At 38.9% G+C, this 15,468-nt stretch overlaps 1 protein-coding gene across 6 annotated transcripts in view; it reads left to right on the top strand.

Moving 5' to 3' along the window:
- The window catches only part of CLASP1 (cytoplasmic linker associated protein 1), a 173,070-nt gene that overhangs the window by 103,088 nt on the left and 54,514 nt on the right, over nucleotides 1-15,468 (top strand). For 5 of the 6 annotated variants that reach the window (XM_069021037.1, XM_069021036.1, XM_069021034.1 and 2 more), the window contains exons 21-22: nucleotides 2,292-2,459; nucleotides 15,176-15,279. In XM_069021037.1, coding sequence (XP_068877138.1) covers nucleotides 2,292-2,459; nucleotides 15,176-15,279 — 272 coding nt within the window. Of the gene's footprint in view, nucleotides 1-611; nucleotides 639-2,291; nucleotides 2,460-15,175; nucleotides 15,280-15,468 lie in introns of all 6 variants that reach the window. The other variant, XM_069021032.1, reaches the window with a different exon arrangement.

Here is a 15,468-nt window from a genome sequence, read left to right as displayed (position 1 = left end):
CAAGGCCAGAAGCATCCTTTTTTCCCTAAACTTAGTTTGGTGAAAAATGGTCAGATCAGATGAGACAAGTCTCAGAAGTATTTAAAGAATAGTTAAATATTCTTTAAAGGTTTCAAAGATTATGGATCTAATATTATTATAGAATGCCTTATGAAAATTTAGGATGGTCATATCTGGACCTGCTGCCTTGGTCTAGTTTGCTGAGTTTCCAGCCTAGCCCAACCAGATGTGATCTTTATCCTTACGCCAAACGTTGCATAGAATAATTTATGAATTCAAGTATAATGAGTCGGTCACAGAACCAAATTCTCCATGCCCACACAGTGAATAACCATGTTGTAATTTCACAGACTGGGTTGGGGTGCAATTTAGAGCAGAATTTGGGTCTTGGTGTCTTGGTTGACATTTTGCTGAGAAGCTGGTCAACCTTGGGAAGTTTAGTTGCATCTGCACATTAACTCACTGCATTCTGCAGGGGCTTTAGGAGTGACATGTTTGTAAATAAATCTGTCTGTATTGTGTATAGCACAAACCGCATGCTGAACGCTGTATTGTCTTGCTGTCTTTTAATCCACTTTTTGCCTGTCCCTTGGTCTGCCCTCATAATCAAGGATCCAGATCAGCTAATCCTGCTGGTGGTAAGAAACGTTTTCCCTTTCTTGCTTTTTCACGTTATTTCCTTCACATTTTTTAACTGCTAAGCTTTTAGCTTCCCTCATTCTCTCCTAACTGTAAGACTTAGAAAGCATTTTCTTGAAGTCATAAATCAAAATGTGTATGGCAGGTGATTTTGCTTTCTCCCAGTAGTCAAACATGGTGAGTGTACATTCTGATGTTGAAGCTGGCTCACTGCTGCAGCTCAAAACCTGGGGCTGAATTCTTCTCTCAGTTAACTTCAGTATGTCCCTGCTGACATCAGTGAGGTGACTTTTAGATTGTGGTGCTGTGTGGAAGACTGGCACCTGTCACTTTGGGGTGGGGAGAATGGAGCCAGTACCACATACAATATTGGAGTATATTTGATTGGTTCAGAATGGCTCTGGCCAAGAAATTGGAGGGGGCAAGTAGGTTAAAATAATACATGTGCTATGGTATTGTTCATGAGACTAATAGAGTTGCATATCTTCTTAAATTAAGACAGAAGAATCTTGAACTCCTACTAGTTGTAATAGTATCTGGAAATGAAATTTTTGTGAGATGTGTAGATGCATTTCAGAAAGAAATCACAAATACTGGTTCAAAATGTGAGCTTGTCTGAGTATGTTCTTGCAACCTTTTCAAATATACTTTTCTTGGCTGTTTCAGCAACTAGATTGAATGTCAGAAATTGCAACAGCAGATTTTCAGGGACTGACATACCTGAAGAAAAAAAAAAAGTCATCAATCTATTACTCTTACAGTTATTTATGATTGCCTTTAATCTAGCGTTACTTAATTTTCAAACGACTTACCAAATGAAGACTCACAGCAGTAAAAAAAAAGTGTTAGTCATCTCATTGAGTTAGCCAGCAAGAATGTTTCAGATAGAAATATCTACTGCAGCTGGAATGTAAATATGCAGATAAATCTTGGTTAATATACTGTCTTGCAAACAAACGGCTTAGAAGAAATGCGAAGTTGCCATGGACTATTCAAACAGACAAGGAAAAATAAAACAGGCCAACTATTCAACTTGTTAAAAATTTTCATCATCTGAAAAATAGCTTAGGTTTAACCAGCCAGACCTAAGTAAGCCAGCATCTACAAATGTAAGAGGCTCATGTGATTTACCCATTACTGTGCTGATCTGTTCAGATGTGGTGGATTTTTTTATTTTCCTTCACTGAAGTAATTCAGAAAAGCAATGCCACCACTGCAGTGTAGCACAAAGCTGCCTGAGCTGCTTTGCAGCACGTGACCTGTGCCAGAAGCACTGCAGCACAGCTCTGCACACAGCCTGGTTGGTGTTGCTTTGTGAGGAGGTGAGGCAGGCTGGGAATCCCTTGCAGCTGCAGCAAGGCTGCCCCAGCACCTCCACAAGCTGCTAAAGCCAACTGGGGTGTTCATACGCTGCAGTGTCTGCTTTGGGCTTGTCTCCGTGGGCAGCACAGGGTTGCTGATGTCAGTGTTCATTGTCCACAGGCTTTCCTCAGTCTTCTTGAAGGCTTGCAGGGAACACTCCCATTAGTTTTCTGAGTGATTTGGATTAAATTCTTACATAGAGCTGATTGTGTTCCAGTTTTGCTGTCAGTGTGTTTAAAATCTTGGGGGGCGGTTTAATTGTTTTTTCCTTATTTCTGGTTCTCTTCTAGCTGGTAGCCGGTCTAGTTCTCCGGGTAAGCTCTTAGGAAGCTCCTATGGTGGCCTGAGCAGTGGAACATCCAGAGTCCAGGCAGTGCCATCATCCTCAGAGAAGCGCAGCAAGATTCCTCGGAGCCAGGGATGCAGTCGGGAGACGAGTCCCAACAGAATAGGCCTAGGTAAGAACAGTCACTGCAGTGACAGGCTGGCCAGCCTGCTTGAAGGATGGGCTTTCCTGCTGATGAGGAAACTGTTTATGGTACTGTTATTCTGCTGAGTTTTTCAGCTGACAAGTTAATGTGATTGTGGTTTATAGGAGAGTAATTTTAATTTTCCAGGTTGAGCTCATGGTTTCAAAGTAAGCCTAAAGATGTCATGATGTGTTTTCTGTTTGAGATTCAACATGAGCAATGTTATTAGATCAGGAAGCAAGAACAATTGTTGTGAATAACCATCACAGCAAAAAGACCTCATGTAAGCTTAGTCCTAAAATGAGTTGAGCAGTCTTCACAGTCACTTGGAATTAAGGGCAAAAAGCACCTTCTTGGATTATTTTAGAAAATTTGCATCTTAAATGGTTTGCTTCTCTCATCCTTAATATCCTGGAGCCATGTTCTTAGACCATGTTTTACAGGTATGCATTAATTGTTCTGCTTTTGATACTCTTCTCTCAGTGACTGTTATGTAAATATTCTGTAATAGTTTCTATTTTCAAATTTTTCAGCAGACTTTTTTTTTAAGTCAGGTGAGTAAATATCATATATATAAAATTTTGTGTATCTGAGTTGAAGTGAAAAGGTATTCAATGTGCTGTCTGAACATTTTCATTTTTTAATAGAAATTATTTTATAGGTTTGAAGCTAATGTAGAAGAATATTTTAAATGATACCAATACTAAATTGGTTTTTTATCTACAAAGGCTTCACTGGTAGATTGAAATTTACTGAAATTATAGCCTTACTGTTGACAATTAAATTTATACCTATTGCCTTAGCAATAGTTTTATATTTTACATTTGAGCTGCATTTTTATTTAGAGGAGGTTGTAATAAAGAAGTATTTTATTCATTCTTTCCAGTATACTGAAATGAATTTAAAGCACCTGAGTGTATATGCCATTATGATTCATAAAAAATACTGCATATTCATTGTGACTGCTTTTCCAAATTCATTGTTCTTCTCATGTCTGATCTATTTTATGGCCTCTGTATGAATACATTGTGCTTTTCTGTTCGTTGCTTTTAAAGTGTAAAGCCTCCCAAATGCTAGAGATAATCGCTCTGCTATCACTGTGTAGAAGGGCATTGATTTTTAGGAGGAAGCAAAGAATGGTGGATGGTACCATCAAACATGCTTAAACTGATCATCATATTATGTGGTCTGATTTGAAACATTCTTGTGCACCTGAAGGGAAATTGCCTTGTGTGAAATCCTCACTCTTGGGTTGCCTGCTTTCAGGTACATTACAGGAGCCTTGAATTCTTTTGAAAGAGTAATTTGTATCTCATTTCTCTGATGTGCTCCCTGAGAACACAATCAAGTGCTTGTTCTTTGAGAGTGGGAGAGAGCTCTGACATGTATCAGATGTGTGGCTTTCACCCATTTCTCCCAGGTTGATGGACACAGCCTGGCTTGAGCTGTTATGGGAACAGGAGTGTCTGACACTTTCCTGTTCAGCTGCAGAAATTCTGTCTATTTATTGGATCCTGAAAGTTGTGATACTGACCCAGATGGAGATAGCTTTTGAGCTGTCAGCTGTATACCATTATTCCATTGTATTTATTCCTTTATAACATAGTAGCTAACAGTATTTTATGCTTTCTTATTGTGTTGCTTCAGTCTCTGTATTTCTTTGCTATTTTATTTTGTTTGTTCATTTCATTAAATAGACTCCCACTCACCTTGATTCCAAATACAGAAACCATCCACTGGATTTTTCAGGCTCTCCTGGGGCAGTAGCAATAATAGAGCCCTTTGCATGTGAATGCCTGTTAGCATCAGTACCTTGCTGCTAGCTTTGATTTCCATGATGACTACAGGTATCCATAAAGCAGATTCCTTCTGTGTGCTGGGAGCCTTGATGAAGTATGTCGTTTTCCCAGAGGCAGCACAACAAAGCACATTCAGCCTGCTGAGGTCTTGTGCAGTCACCTATATGGCTCTACTTGTGACACTTCAGTATTAAGCTTGCCTCTGCTGTCTGCTCAGTGAGATTGACTAGTGATGATACCCTGTTGGGAAGGAGGAGTACAGTGCACTTAATTTTGAGCTTTTCTTTAGGCCCTTTGAAGGAGATCATCTGCTCAAACAGGTGATGTCCATTTTCCATGGTTTGAAAATTATCAGCCTGAAGTTAATTCTGTTGAATGCTCTGCAGATCGTGTGGCACAGCTGGATCTGAAAGAAGTGACAGATTCAAGGTAGCCATTCTCCAGAAAGTGGTGAAGGCACAGCTGTCAGTTTCATGCAGCAGCACTCTTTCTGGTTGGGATTATGCTGTGCATGTTTATTGGAAATCTGAAGGCAGTTCTTGACTTGCCTTGACTGGGTGTTCCCCACTGCAGAGCTTTCCTTTGGCTGTTTGGCAGAATTTCAAACTCTTTAAAATGCTGGTATTGATGTAAGAAAGTCTCTGCTGATTTTTAGTCTCCACTTAAGAATCATTAGAATTCACACCCTAATGAAATACAAGTTTCTTCCAAGTGGTAGATTGGTAAACAGGGGCACTTTCATGTTCTGCTGGTGATATTTGCATCTGTTGAGTTCCACTGGCGTAAGACAGCTCAATAGTGTGTTTTAATAATGGTGTGAGCCGTGTCCAAGTGCTCTGACTTTCCAGATGAAATTGGTAAAACTTAGTTGTACAGTACACATTAGAAAGTTGGAATGTTATTGAAAACAACCCGTCCTTGTCCTGTCCTAGACTTTCTCACAGCAGAGCTGGCTGTGGACACACTGTCTACTTTCATGCTGCCTACTCCTCTTAATCAATTTTGCTACTCATTCTCTTGATTTCTGTCCAGCTTTTGGGGGTTTAGAATTCTCAAATTGAGACTTGTGTCTGTTCTCTCTGCTTTTGCTCCCTGTGCTGCAGAGACAGGCTGTCACAGTGTGAGACACTTACTTAAATGACAACACTGCTGGCCTTTACTGCTGGCAGTGTCTAAAGGAAGTCTGAGTAGCTGATACAAAATCTCCTCTACACAACACAGTGGTGAAAGTGTGAGGCAGGTGCCTGGGAGTCCAGACTCATCCTTCAGTTCCTTTCAATCCATTTCTTTTTCTTGATTTTCTTTTGTATCCAGTAACATGCAACCCTTTTATTTGACCATTAATCCTGAAGTACCCAGTGTTTGGTTTGTGCAGTCAGTATTATGCTTCATGTGTAGCATTGTCCTACTACTGTGTTCTCATGCAGTTAAAGTGCATTTTCTTCATCCTTCATGCTGCTGCTGTTAGCTGGTATGGAAGGAGAATCTATTGTGTGCATCCATTAATTTTTTTAATCATTCACATCTCTCCCTCTCTAAAGAGCCTTTACTGTTTTTAGTAGGGTTGTATTATAGAAAAGATGGGCAGATCATCTCTGCTTAAGAGAAATGACTGCTTGTGCAAACCTGATGTTAAGGCTGCCATTATTTACATCTAAGCATGAGACCCAAGAATGAGAAGTTTGCTTCTAGACAGTCTGCAATTTCAAGCTAAGTATTTGTGTGAAGAACTTTAGTGTTACTTTTACCTGTAGTTCACCTGTAAGCTTTTTCCCTTGTACATCTGGGATGGGATTATTGTACTCATGGACCCTAATTTCATCCAGTTCTTATAATTTAGTCTGTCTTATTTATTGTAAGACCATCTAACCCTGTACCATGAGACATTATGGTGATCTAATCAGCTTGGTTAATAGCTCATCTTGCATTGTCTGACATCAGAGGTCAACCATCAGAACCATTAATTCTTCTGAGAGATGCAAACTGGGTTTTGCAAAACTGGGAGGGATTTGACAAAGCAAGAATCTGGCAGAAGTCTCTATTTGAATTTTAAAGCCTAAATATGAAGGTTTCTATTTTGTTCTGTACTGTTTTGCTTGAAGGATGCTAATATATCCAGTGTATGTGAGAGCACTGAAGCACTGTAGAGGAATTTCATCTTGAGTCAAGGCTTTTAAGTTCTGTATACAAACCAGTAGAGATTTATAAGAATATATATATATTCTGAAGCATGCAAATTACATTATTTTTATAAAAATGAGGATACAGTTAAAGTATTAGCACGTTCATGTTATGCATATGTACCTCTGCTGTGTTGTCATCCAAGCTGGTAGATTAGGTTTTACTCTGTGCCTGAAAAAATTCCTTAACAACGATTCCTGAACACTTGAAATATGCTACTGCATTTTCAAAACAGCAAGGGAAATGCCTCGTCATTAAATTCTCCTGACAATTAACTGCTGGTTTTTGCCCTAAGAAAATACTGTATTCTTTACCAGGCATAAAGCTTGCTAAATAGCTTTCTGCAAACATTTTAAAAGCACATAGGGTCTCAAACGTCTGCAAGCATGTAGGGTTTTGTCAAACTAAAGAATATAGTTTAAAGCTCCCCTGAAGTGTGCATATATCTCAATCAGTATGCATATAAAACCATAAAGATAAGTTTTTAGAAATGTCTGAAGAGCAGAAGTTAGCTTCTGTTAAATATCTGAAGCTACTGTTCTGTTAAAATTCAAATCACTTTTTAACCTGTCTTTCAGGTATTCAGGTTCTTAATGTTTTTCCCAGTATCTTTCATTGGAGAAAGATATCTCTGCAAGTCTATGCGTACACCTTCTTTTTTCCTTAGGATATTTGTTCAAAAAACTATGTTGTGAAAGGCAAATCTATGTAAAAATAGATTTTGGTATTATGATTACTTTAAAAAAATTTTCATCTGCTATTTTGTTCCAGAAGGGTGTTTATTTTATAATTAAGGAAGAAATATTCCGGAAGGGTTTCTTTCAACCTCATCTGTTTTGCAACAGTAGAGCTTTCCTAAATGATTGAAGATTCCTGCTCTACTTGAATAACAAAACTTGGATTGCTTAAGAAAAAAGCAGACTGTCAGCCAGACATTAATGCTGCTGAAATTTCACATCACAAACACAGCTCAGCATGTAAGGTAGTTGGTTTGTAAAGAGCCTGAGCAAGCTGCTGCAAATTGTAATTACTAATGTAATAATTACCATAACTAACAGAAATGTGACTTGACTTTGAGCTTTCTGTCCTCATTAAACTTGTTCACCTTCTCTGAAACTCTCCATGCTGCATGCTAGCACGGAGCAGTCGTATCCCCCGACCCAGCATGAGTCAGGGGTGCAGTCGTGATACCAGCCGTGAGAGCAGTCGAGATACAAGCCCTGCTCGGGGCTTCCCTCCACTTGGTGAGTACATGTAGGTGTTGGAGCTTTAAGGGTCACTTTTTTTTTTTCCTTTTTCCCTGTGATTGCCCTTTCAAGACACTGCTAGGTGGAATGAGCTCTTTTCTGTCCTCTGGATTCCTGACGCTCCCCGTTTCCAACCCCGTTTTTTTCCCCCTCTGTTTTCTTCTGCATGCTTCAATTCTGGTTCTCAGCATTTCACTGTTAGCAGGGAAATAGCTTAGTTTGAACTTCTGCAATTTTTAGTTTCATTGAATCAGCTTGTATGGGGCTGCTGTGCTTCACTTAATGACACTGATGGAAATCTATGGGAGGGCAAGCCTGGATTTTCTAGGTCACAGTGAAGTAGTTTTGTAGCATCATAGCCTGTTGTTGAGTGACTCTCAATTGTTCATGATTCAGTTTTCTTACAGCTAGGTATAGTTACGGTATATAATTTCTATCCTAAATGCTCCAATGGAGATAGCAGCTCTCTTTTTGTAGAGGTTTTACAGGACAGTCAATCATCAATTAAGTTGCATATGCTGTTTTGTGGGCAACTCTGTCAGGCAGCCTAAAACCATGGAAAGCCTGAGATTTTCAAGGAGCATCATTAAAGTGCAGCTTAAGTGTACAGTACAAATAGAAAATCTCATTACATTACCGTATGCAGAAGTTTTTCTGCACAATGCTGAATACAGCAACGTAGTTAATGTTTCTGATCAAATACCATATCATATATTCAACCAAATACATTACTTGTTGTATCAAAACTTGTCATCTCAGACATGAAATATAGTTGATCTCCAGGCCCTTTTCATTTATGTAGTAGTTTAATGAAGAATGCTGTTACAGGATCTATTTTGCACATAGTGACAAAATACAGTTATATGATGTAGTGTGTAAATGGAACGTAGCATAAATTAATATTGGAGAAACTTTTGGGTTCAAAGACTTCATTATATTGAGCTATAAAATGATCTGTTTACATTAATATCTCAACTTTTGGTGAAAAGTGGAAGGAGTTCACCCTTGCATTCATAACTTGGTTCATAGCTCTTTAAGATAAATAGATTAACTTTTTATTGATTAAATGAAGCTGATTTCATACCAGAGTTAGAAAAAGACAGTAGATCCACAACTGCAGCTTATTTTTATGGTTAACCTGCCTAGCTTCAATTTTGGATGAAGCTTTTTTCCTCCAGCCAGAATATATAAGCAGGCTGGATTTCAGCATTAACTTGTCAGTGTTTTATGTCACTGTGCTGTGTTTTGTTTATTTTATTGAAAATACAGTAGTTGAAGTCTTGAGCCCTTATTCTGAAAAGCAAATGCAGTGTATCAGAACCATGGATGGTGTGAGCTTTGTAGACTCCCACCAGTGCTGAGTCTGACTCTTACACTGACTGTAAAATCTTAGTTACAGATGTGTTTTAACAAATTGTGAGGAGAGTGTCTTCTCATTTTAGCTCATGGTATTTAATTACCTGAAAAGTAATGCATTTCTAGAAATACATTGTTATTAGGTCATAAAGGTTACGTGGGGAGGAAATATCAGTGTAACAACAGTAACCCAATGTAGTTGTTATCCTATTACCTTTTTCTTGTGTTTTCATTGAAATACTTTAAGCTCAAATACATTCATGAACTTGTTAATTATGTAGTGTGTAATTCATATCAAAGAAATTTATATATGTCAGTTTAAGCCAAAACAATGTGGTTCTCTTACAGTATTTTTAGAACCCAGTTAATCTTGCAATAATGCAAAGGTAATATGATCCTGCTGTGCATGGTCTGGTTTTGCTTATAAAGACTTGTATATTTGTGAATTGTACTCAGAGTAGCTGTATGTAAATGACAAGGTTCTTGCATTTAAGGGTATTATGGTCAGAGTCAGCACTGACATCCTTACCTTGTAAATGTTGTTTTGCAGCTTGTTTTGGGGCTGCTGTGCAGGTATGCATGTCTGTGTATCAAGAGTCCTGTTTCCTAACAGTAAAAACACTCAAGAGTGAGTCTATACTCAGCCTCTTTGCAGAGATGTGGGTTGTTTTTTTTTTATTTTTTTAGTTATTCTTTTTTCTCCGTGGGCCTTGGTCTTGCCCAGTGGTGTCCACAGGGGCACAGTGGATGGCTTGGGAGAAAGCAGTTGTGACCTATGAACCTTAATTGTGAGATTCAGTCCATAATCCTGCACTGATCATGCAAATCTTTCATGAGTTTACTTATGATATCAGTGGGATTGTTCTCTTGAATAAGTGCATGTGTTCTCCATGGTCAAAGACCACATTTCATATTCTGTATAGCTTTTACTGAAGCTCTCCAAGTTAAAAAAACCACAAAATTTTATTTTTCTCACTTTGCTGATTTCTATTTCATTATATTAGTATTTGTGTTTATGAATGCTTTGCCTTATACAGAAGACTTTCTGCTGCACACTTATGTGCATAATTGACAAAGCCTATTTGTATTGTAAGGTGATTCTGCTTTATTTTTTCAGTTTCTTGACAGTACTAGTTATGATGCTAAAGCAACAAGGCCTTCAGTGAGTCTGTGGTGATGAATTGCTTAAATGAACAGTCGGTTTCTTGGGTCAGTTGCTTTGAGCTGGTGAGCATGTCATTGCTAGACATAGGGAAAGCTTCTTTAGAAAGACAAAATTTCTGTAATTTGGAAATGACTGGGCCCATTTTTCATTTACTTTCATAAAGAACTCACTTGTACGCTGAATCCAAGAACTGAAAACTTCTCCAAAGGCATTTTGTGATTGATGTGCTGCTAACAACTGGGAATTGGGAGCTATATTTGGCTCAGGCTCCTCTGCTACTGTGTGTGCTCCGTTGCTTTTAACAATTTGTATACATGTGTCGTTCTGGATAGGTGTGTGATGTGCATATTCTCGTTAGCTGTGCATGTACATACTGAGGTTCAAGAAACATGTATGCAAAATTTGTTAAAAGCAAGAGACCTTTGGAAGTAGCAACATCTGCAATATGTGTGTACGTGTGTTTACTTGGAAAAGAAACCAACCTGAGGACCTCTGCAGTGGTTGGTGACCTCCCTGTATGACTCTTTCTACTTATGTGGTTACGCATTCTCTTTGTTAACGTTGGTTTTATTATGTATAGGCTAGAATGTTGTGGAAAAATACCTGCAAGCACAATTCGTAACCATTCCTCATGGCTTCACTTTGGGGTTTAGATCAGACACATCTAAATCCTTCTCTGTAGTTATGTGCTCCACGTTCTCGTGACGGCTGCCTGCCAGACCTGCGGGTCTGGAACGTGGCTGATGTGCATCAGGGTGTTTTTGCTGAGCTGCACCCTGTGTGGGACTGTTCCAAATGAGTTTTGTCATGCATCGTGTTTATGCTCACGAGGGGAAGGGGGAAGCTACAGGTGGAGGCGTCGCTGTGGGGCTTGCACTGTACCTGTTACGCATCCACATACAACGCCATTCCCTGTCACTATGAAACACCCTTGCTGGTAGCGGTCACACGCATCCCCTTTGGATTGTGGCATTTTCTGTCTCAGGTTCAGTGTGTGTTAATCCTGTGGGTGTTGCCATTCCTTCTACTTGCAGCTTCTCGACGTCATTCCAGGTCCACTAGTGCTCTCTCCACTGCTGATTCTGTTGGGCAGTCAGGTGAACAAGCGCTAACTGCATGAATCCGCTTCTTATACGTAGTCTTGTTTTACACCATCTTAACATTTGCCATCGTGTGCATCAGCCAGCACTTGGCATGTGCTTCTCACCACTGCGGGGCTTTCTGTTCTGGTTTTGTTCAACGTGGCTTTTTGTTTTGAGTTTCATTTATTGGATGTTTTTAATTTTATGTATTTTAGGAACATTGTGAACAGTGTTTAAGCAAAGGGTGATCCAGGGCTTTTTTAATTCTCCTCTAAATTGGATCAGTTGTGCAGCATGGGCTAAATCCTGACTGATGCAGAGTACTTGCAAATTCTGTTTCCTCTTTAGCAATGTAGCACTTTCCAGTGCCTAGGAGTCCCAATGGGTTTCATCCCATTTATTACTAAGTATTTTGGACTCCTGTCTCTGTTAATGAAAGTTCTTTGTGGGATCCCCTCTAAAATACACAAGAGCAGCAAAAATTAAGCACCTGATGAGCTTTCAAGATGAACTTTGGAGCATAACGCGGGCTGATCCATCCTTCATGTAATTCTGAAGGCCTTGTCCAAAGTACATGGAAGTTCCTGAAAAAAAAAAAAAAAAAAATCCCTTAATTTCACTGGGCTTTGCATGAGGTGACTGAGGGTTACATGTAATGAGAATGCAGATTCCAGTTGCTTCTGTCCCACCACTGTACTGGATTTGCAGTTACAGAGAACCCATAATTCCTTTTGAAATAAGGGTGTTTTACTGGGAATCTTAAAAAGAATTGAATGAGGGCTGTTAGCTTTGGGACAACAGAGACTTAATTGTGGGGACAAAGATAATGTAGAATATGAGGGCTTCAGTGTTTCCTTGGAGGCTAAAATTGTGTAAGGAATTTGTTATACTGAAAATCATTTAGTTAACACCTTTCAAATAGGGAGTGAAAAATACTCTGTTTCTCATGAGTCTAGTTAAATGGCTACTACTTAGCTAAAATACAAAACATTTCTTGACAGAAATTATGCAAGTTGATTTGACTGGTATTTTTCAAATAACTATTTGAATTTGTGTTTAACCAAAATAATTAAAAATACCTAAAATAGCTCAGTTGTAATACAGATTTAAGCTTTGTTTGCTTTTGGCTTCCTGAGATAGTCACTTCATGTTTGGCTCCTGTGGTTTGGTACAAAGCATAATCAAATTTTATATGGTTACCTGTGTACTACAGAAGGCCAAAATCTTCTGGGAAATGGCAGAATAGGATTAATAATGGTGGTTGGAAATTTTCACCACGTTTGTAGCAAGTATAATGAATCTAGCCAGTGAGACAAGGGAATGTGGCCAGAGCATAATCCACAGATTCCTTGCCCAGTAAGATTGGGCTTGGCTGTACTGGTTATTCCTGGAGCCAGATGTGTTCCCAGCCCCACATCAGAGGTACATTGAGGTCTCTCCTATGGTCTTATTTCTGCACCTAAGTATGGCAGCAGTGTCTTGGGGAGAAGCCCAGACTAACCTGGGTGTTGTGAATTTAAAAATCACTGAACAAAGTGGTTTGGAGGATTCCTGATAGACATCGAGATAGAAGCCAGCATGCCACACTGTACTTAATGTGTTGAAAAAGCTCAGTTTTGTTTCTTTATGCTGGGCATTTAAACTGATCTGCAATTGAATTACTTTGTCATTTTGTTCTTCATTAAAAAAAAAAACCCAAAACAACTATCTTCCCTTTTCTAATGTTCTAAATTTATTTGAAAACAAATGACAGTGGTATTCTTCATGCTATGTAGTTTCAAAAGTTAAAGCCAAATTCTCATCTCAGTAACACTTGAGTAATGTAATTGAGTTGGATTCAAATATAAAACCAAGTCCAGAATTTACTGCAACATTTACAGCCCTTGTACTGTACCAGATCTCATTTACACTTAGGAAAGTGCTTGTCTTCTGTACAGCTTTACAGTGTATATATTTCTGTAGTGGTGACTTCAGTTTCAATCAGACCTAATGCATTATCATCTCTGTGCTTCTGTTAAGGGTGCACAGATTTTTCCATTTTAGGAATAAAGCACTATTCCATCTTCATATTTGAAGTGATTCTTCAACCCAAGTGCATTAAAAAAGGGGATAGTAATAACACATACAACTTTTATTTCTTTGTGAAATGTCATGATTTGATTACTTTTTGGCAGTAGTTCTAAGAAGTTTGTTTATTTTTTTTTTCCTTTGTAATGTGTTTTGTAGAAAATGTGCTTTTGTTGTAAATCAGAAATGTCTTGTCTGGGTATGTAACTCTAAGAAACAGTAAATTTTGACAGATATCACTTCTGTTTGAAATAAATATTAGTCTGCAGGGTTTTTTTTCTTTTCAAAATACTTTGGATTTTAAAAATCTTCCCTGTTTCCCCACAGTAGCTTAATCTCGAATAAAGCTTTGTAATTAGGACAGTAGAACTGGCCAACTTCAATCTCTGATTTAAATTATGCATGTCAGTGTGAGCTAATCCCTAAAAGATTTTTCAGTGCAGTAGGTTCATAAAGAAGAAAGCAATGAAATTTTGTGATATGCAGTATTTTCCCCAAAAACACATTAAGCTGCTGAATACCATGTTTGGCCTCAGTTTTGGAGCAAATCTGTGATACAGTTCAGCAGTATTTTTCCACTGTTAAATTAAATATAGATGAACAATTAGAAGAACCTGTGTGACTTGACCTCTCTCTCCTGGTGCTTGATGTGGATCAGCTGAAGGTCTCTTAGATGGGTTCATGCAGCTTGATCCATGCTCCACTGAATTTGCTGGCAAAACTCCTGTTGGCATGTGTGGATACAGGGACAGAGGTGTAACCATATGTTCCAGGAGGGATATTCTAAGGCCTTCATGAGCAAACACAAGCCCACAATGAAAGAAAAACTTGGAATGTCATACCCAGTCTTTCTGCTTGTGGACCAGAGCCAGGATCCCAGTATCTGGTATCTGATCTGCTCCCCTCTGGAAGGAGGGCTGCCAGAACCTGGCCTGTGATACTTAAGTTACTGATTCTGTCATATCTCTGCTAGTAGACCTTTCTGAATTTGGCTTTGCTAAAGAAACTAATTTCAGTAACTTTTTTGGTAGATTGGGCAAGTGATAAAGTAAACTAATTGATGTTAGGAGTGTAAGTGGCATTTTAGACTCAATGCCATTGCTTTGGATGCTACTGAGAGATTTGCCATCAAATTCAAAGGGAAAAAATTGATATTGTCTACTCAAAACCAGTTTTGATATAGAGCTCTGGAATTTAAACTGCTTCTCAAGAGCAGTACTAAACAGAAATTGGGGTCACTTCACAAGTGAGTTATAAACTTTATTTTTATACCGTAAAGGTGTAGGAATATATTTCACTGGTTAATCAAGCCTTGAGACATAAAATAGGCTAATCTGGTGCTGCTAGTCTCACATCCCTGCCTGAGAGAAAAGGCTGCAGGATAGATGAGTGCTCGGGTACTTACATGTTCTGACACTGGGCATGGTGCTGTCTCTCTGAAGTTAATGAGAGTCTTTCTCTTGATTTCTGAGACTGCCAGATTGGGATGGGCATGTCTGTCTCTGACATTAAAATAAAATTTTGAGACAACTGAGTAAAAAGAAAATAGATACCCTGATTCCCAGCTTAAAATAAATAAATGCAAAGTTGCCCTAAGGATCCAAAATTGCCTCTTAACGCCCAACAAACAGTAGTTTATTTCTCAGCCTTATGGCAGACTCTCTGGAGCTCTGGGTAAAAGGGCGTTTAATGGAAAAGCACTGTAAGTTCCCAGAGTCCGTGGGGAGAACTGCTCGGGCACCTGATCAGGATTCCAAATGAATGGGAATTCATTTAACAATCCCTTTCACTGTTGTCTTTTGTGCAGACCGGTTTGGACTCGGACAGCCAGGCAGGATGCCTGCTTCTGTGAATGCCATGCGAGTCCTGAGCACCAGCACAGATCTGGAGGCTGCTGTAGCCGATGCACTGGTAAGAGGAAAAATACAAAATGCTTCCAACCCCGGAAAGTGGCTTAAAGTTACCTGTACGTATGTTCTCCTCTTTCTAAATAGCTTTGTTCTGATTGTGCCGGTGTCTGATGCTGTAGAGTTAGCTTCTGCTGTTTTCACCTTGGGTATACTGGCAGCAGTATGTTTTTTCCTTATTCATGTCAGTTCT

The sequence above is a fragment of the Aphelocoma coerulescens genome, chromosome 7 (assembly GCF_041296385.1).
Source record: "Aphelocoma coerulescens isolate FSJ_1873_10779 chromosome 7, UR_Acoe_1.0, whole genome shotgun sequence".
Lineage (NCBI taxonomy): Eukaryota > Metazoa > Chordata > Aves > Passeriformes > Corvidae > Aphelocoma > Aphelocoma coerulescens.
This window is presented reverse-complemented; position numbering and strand designations above follow the sequence as displayed.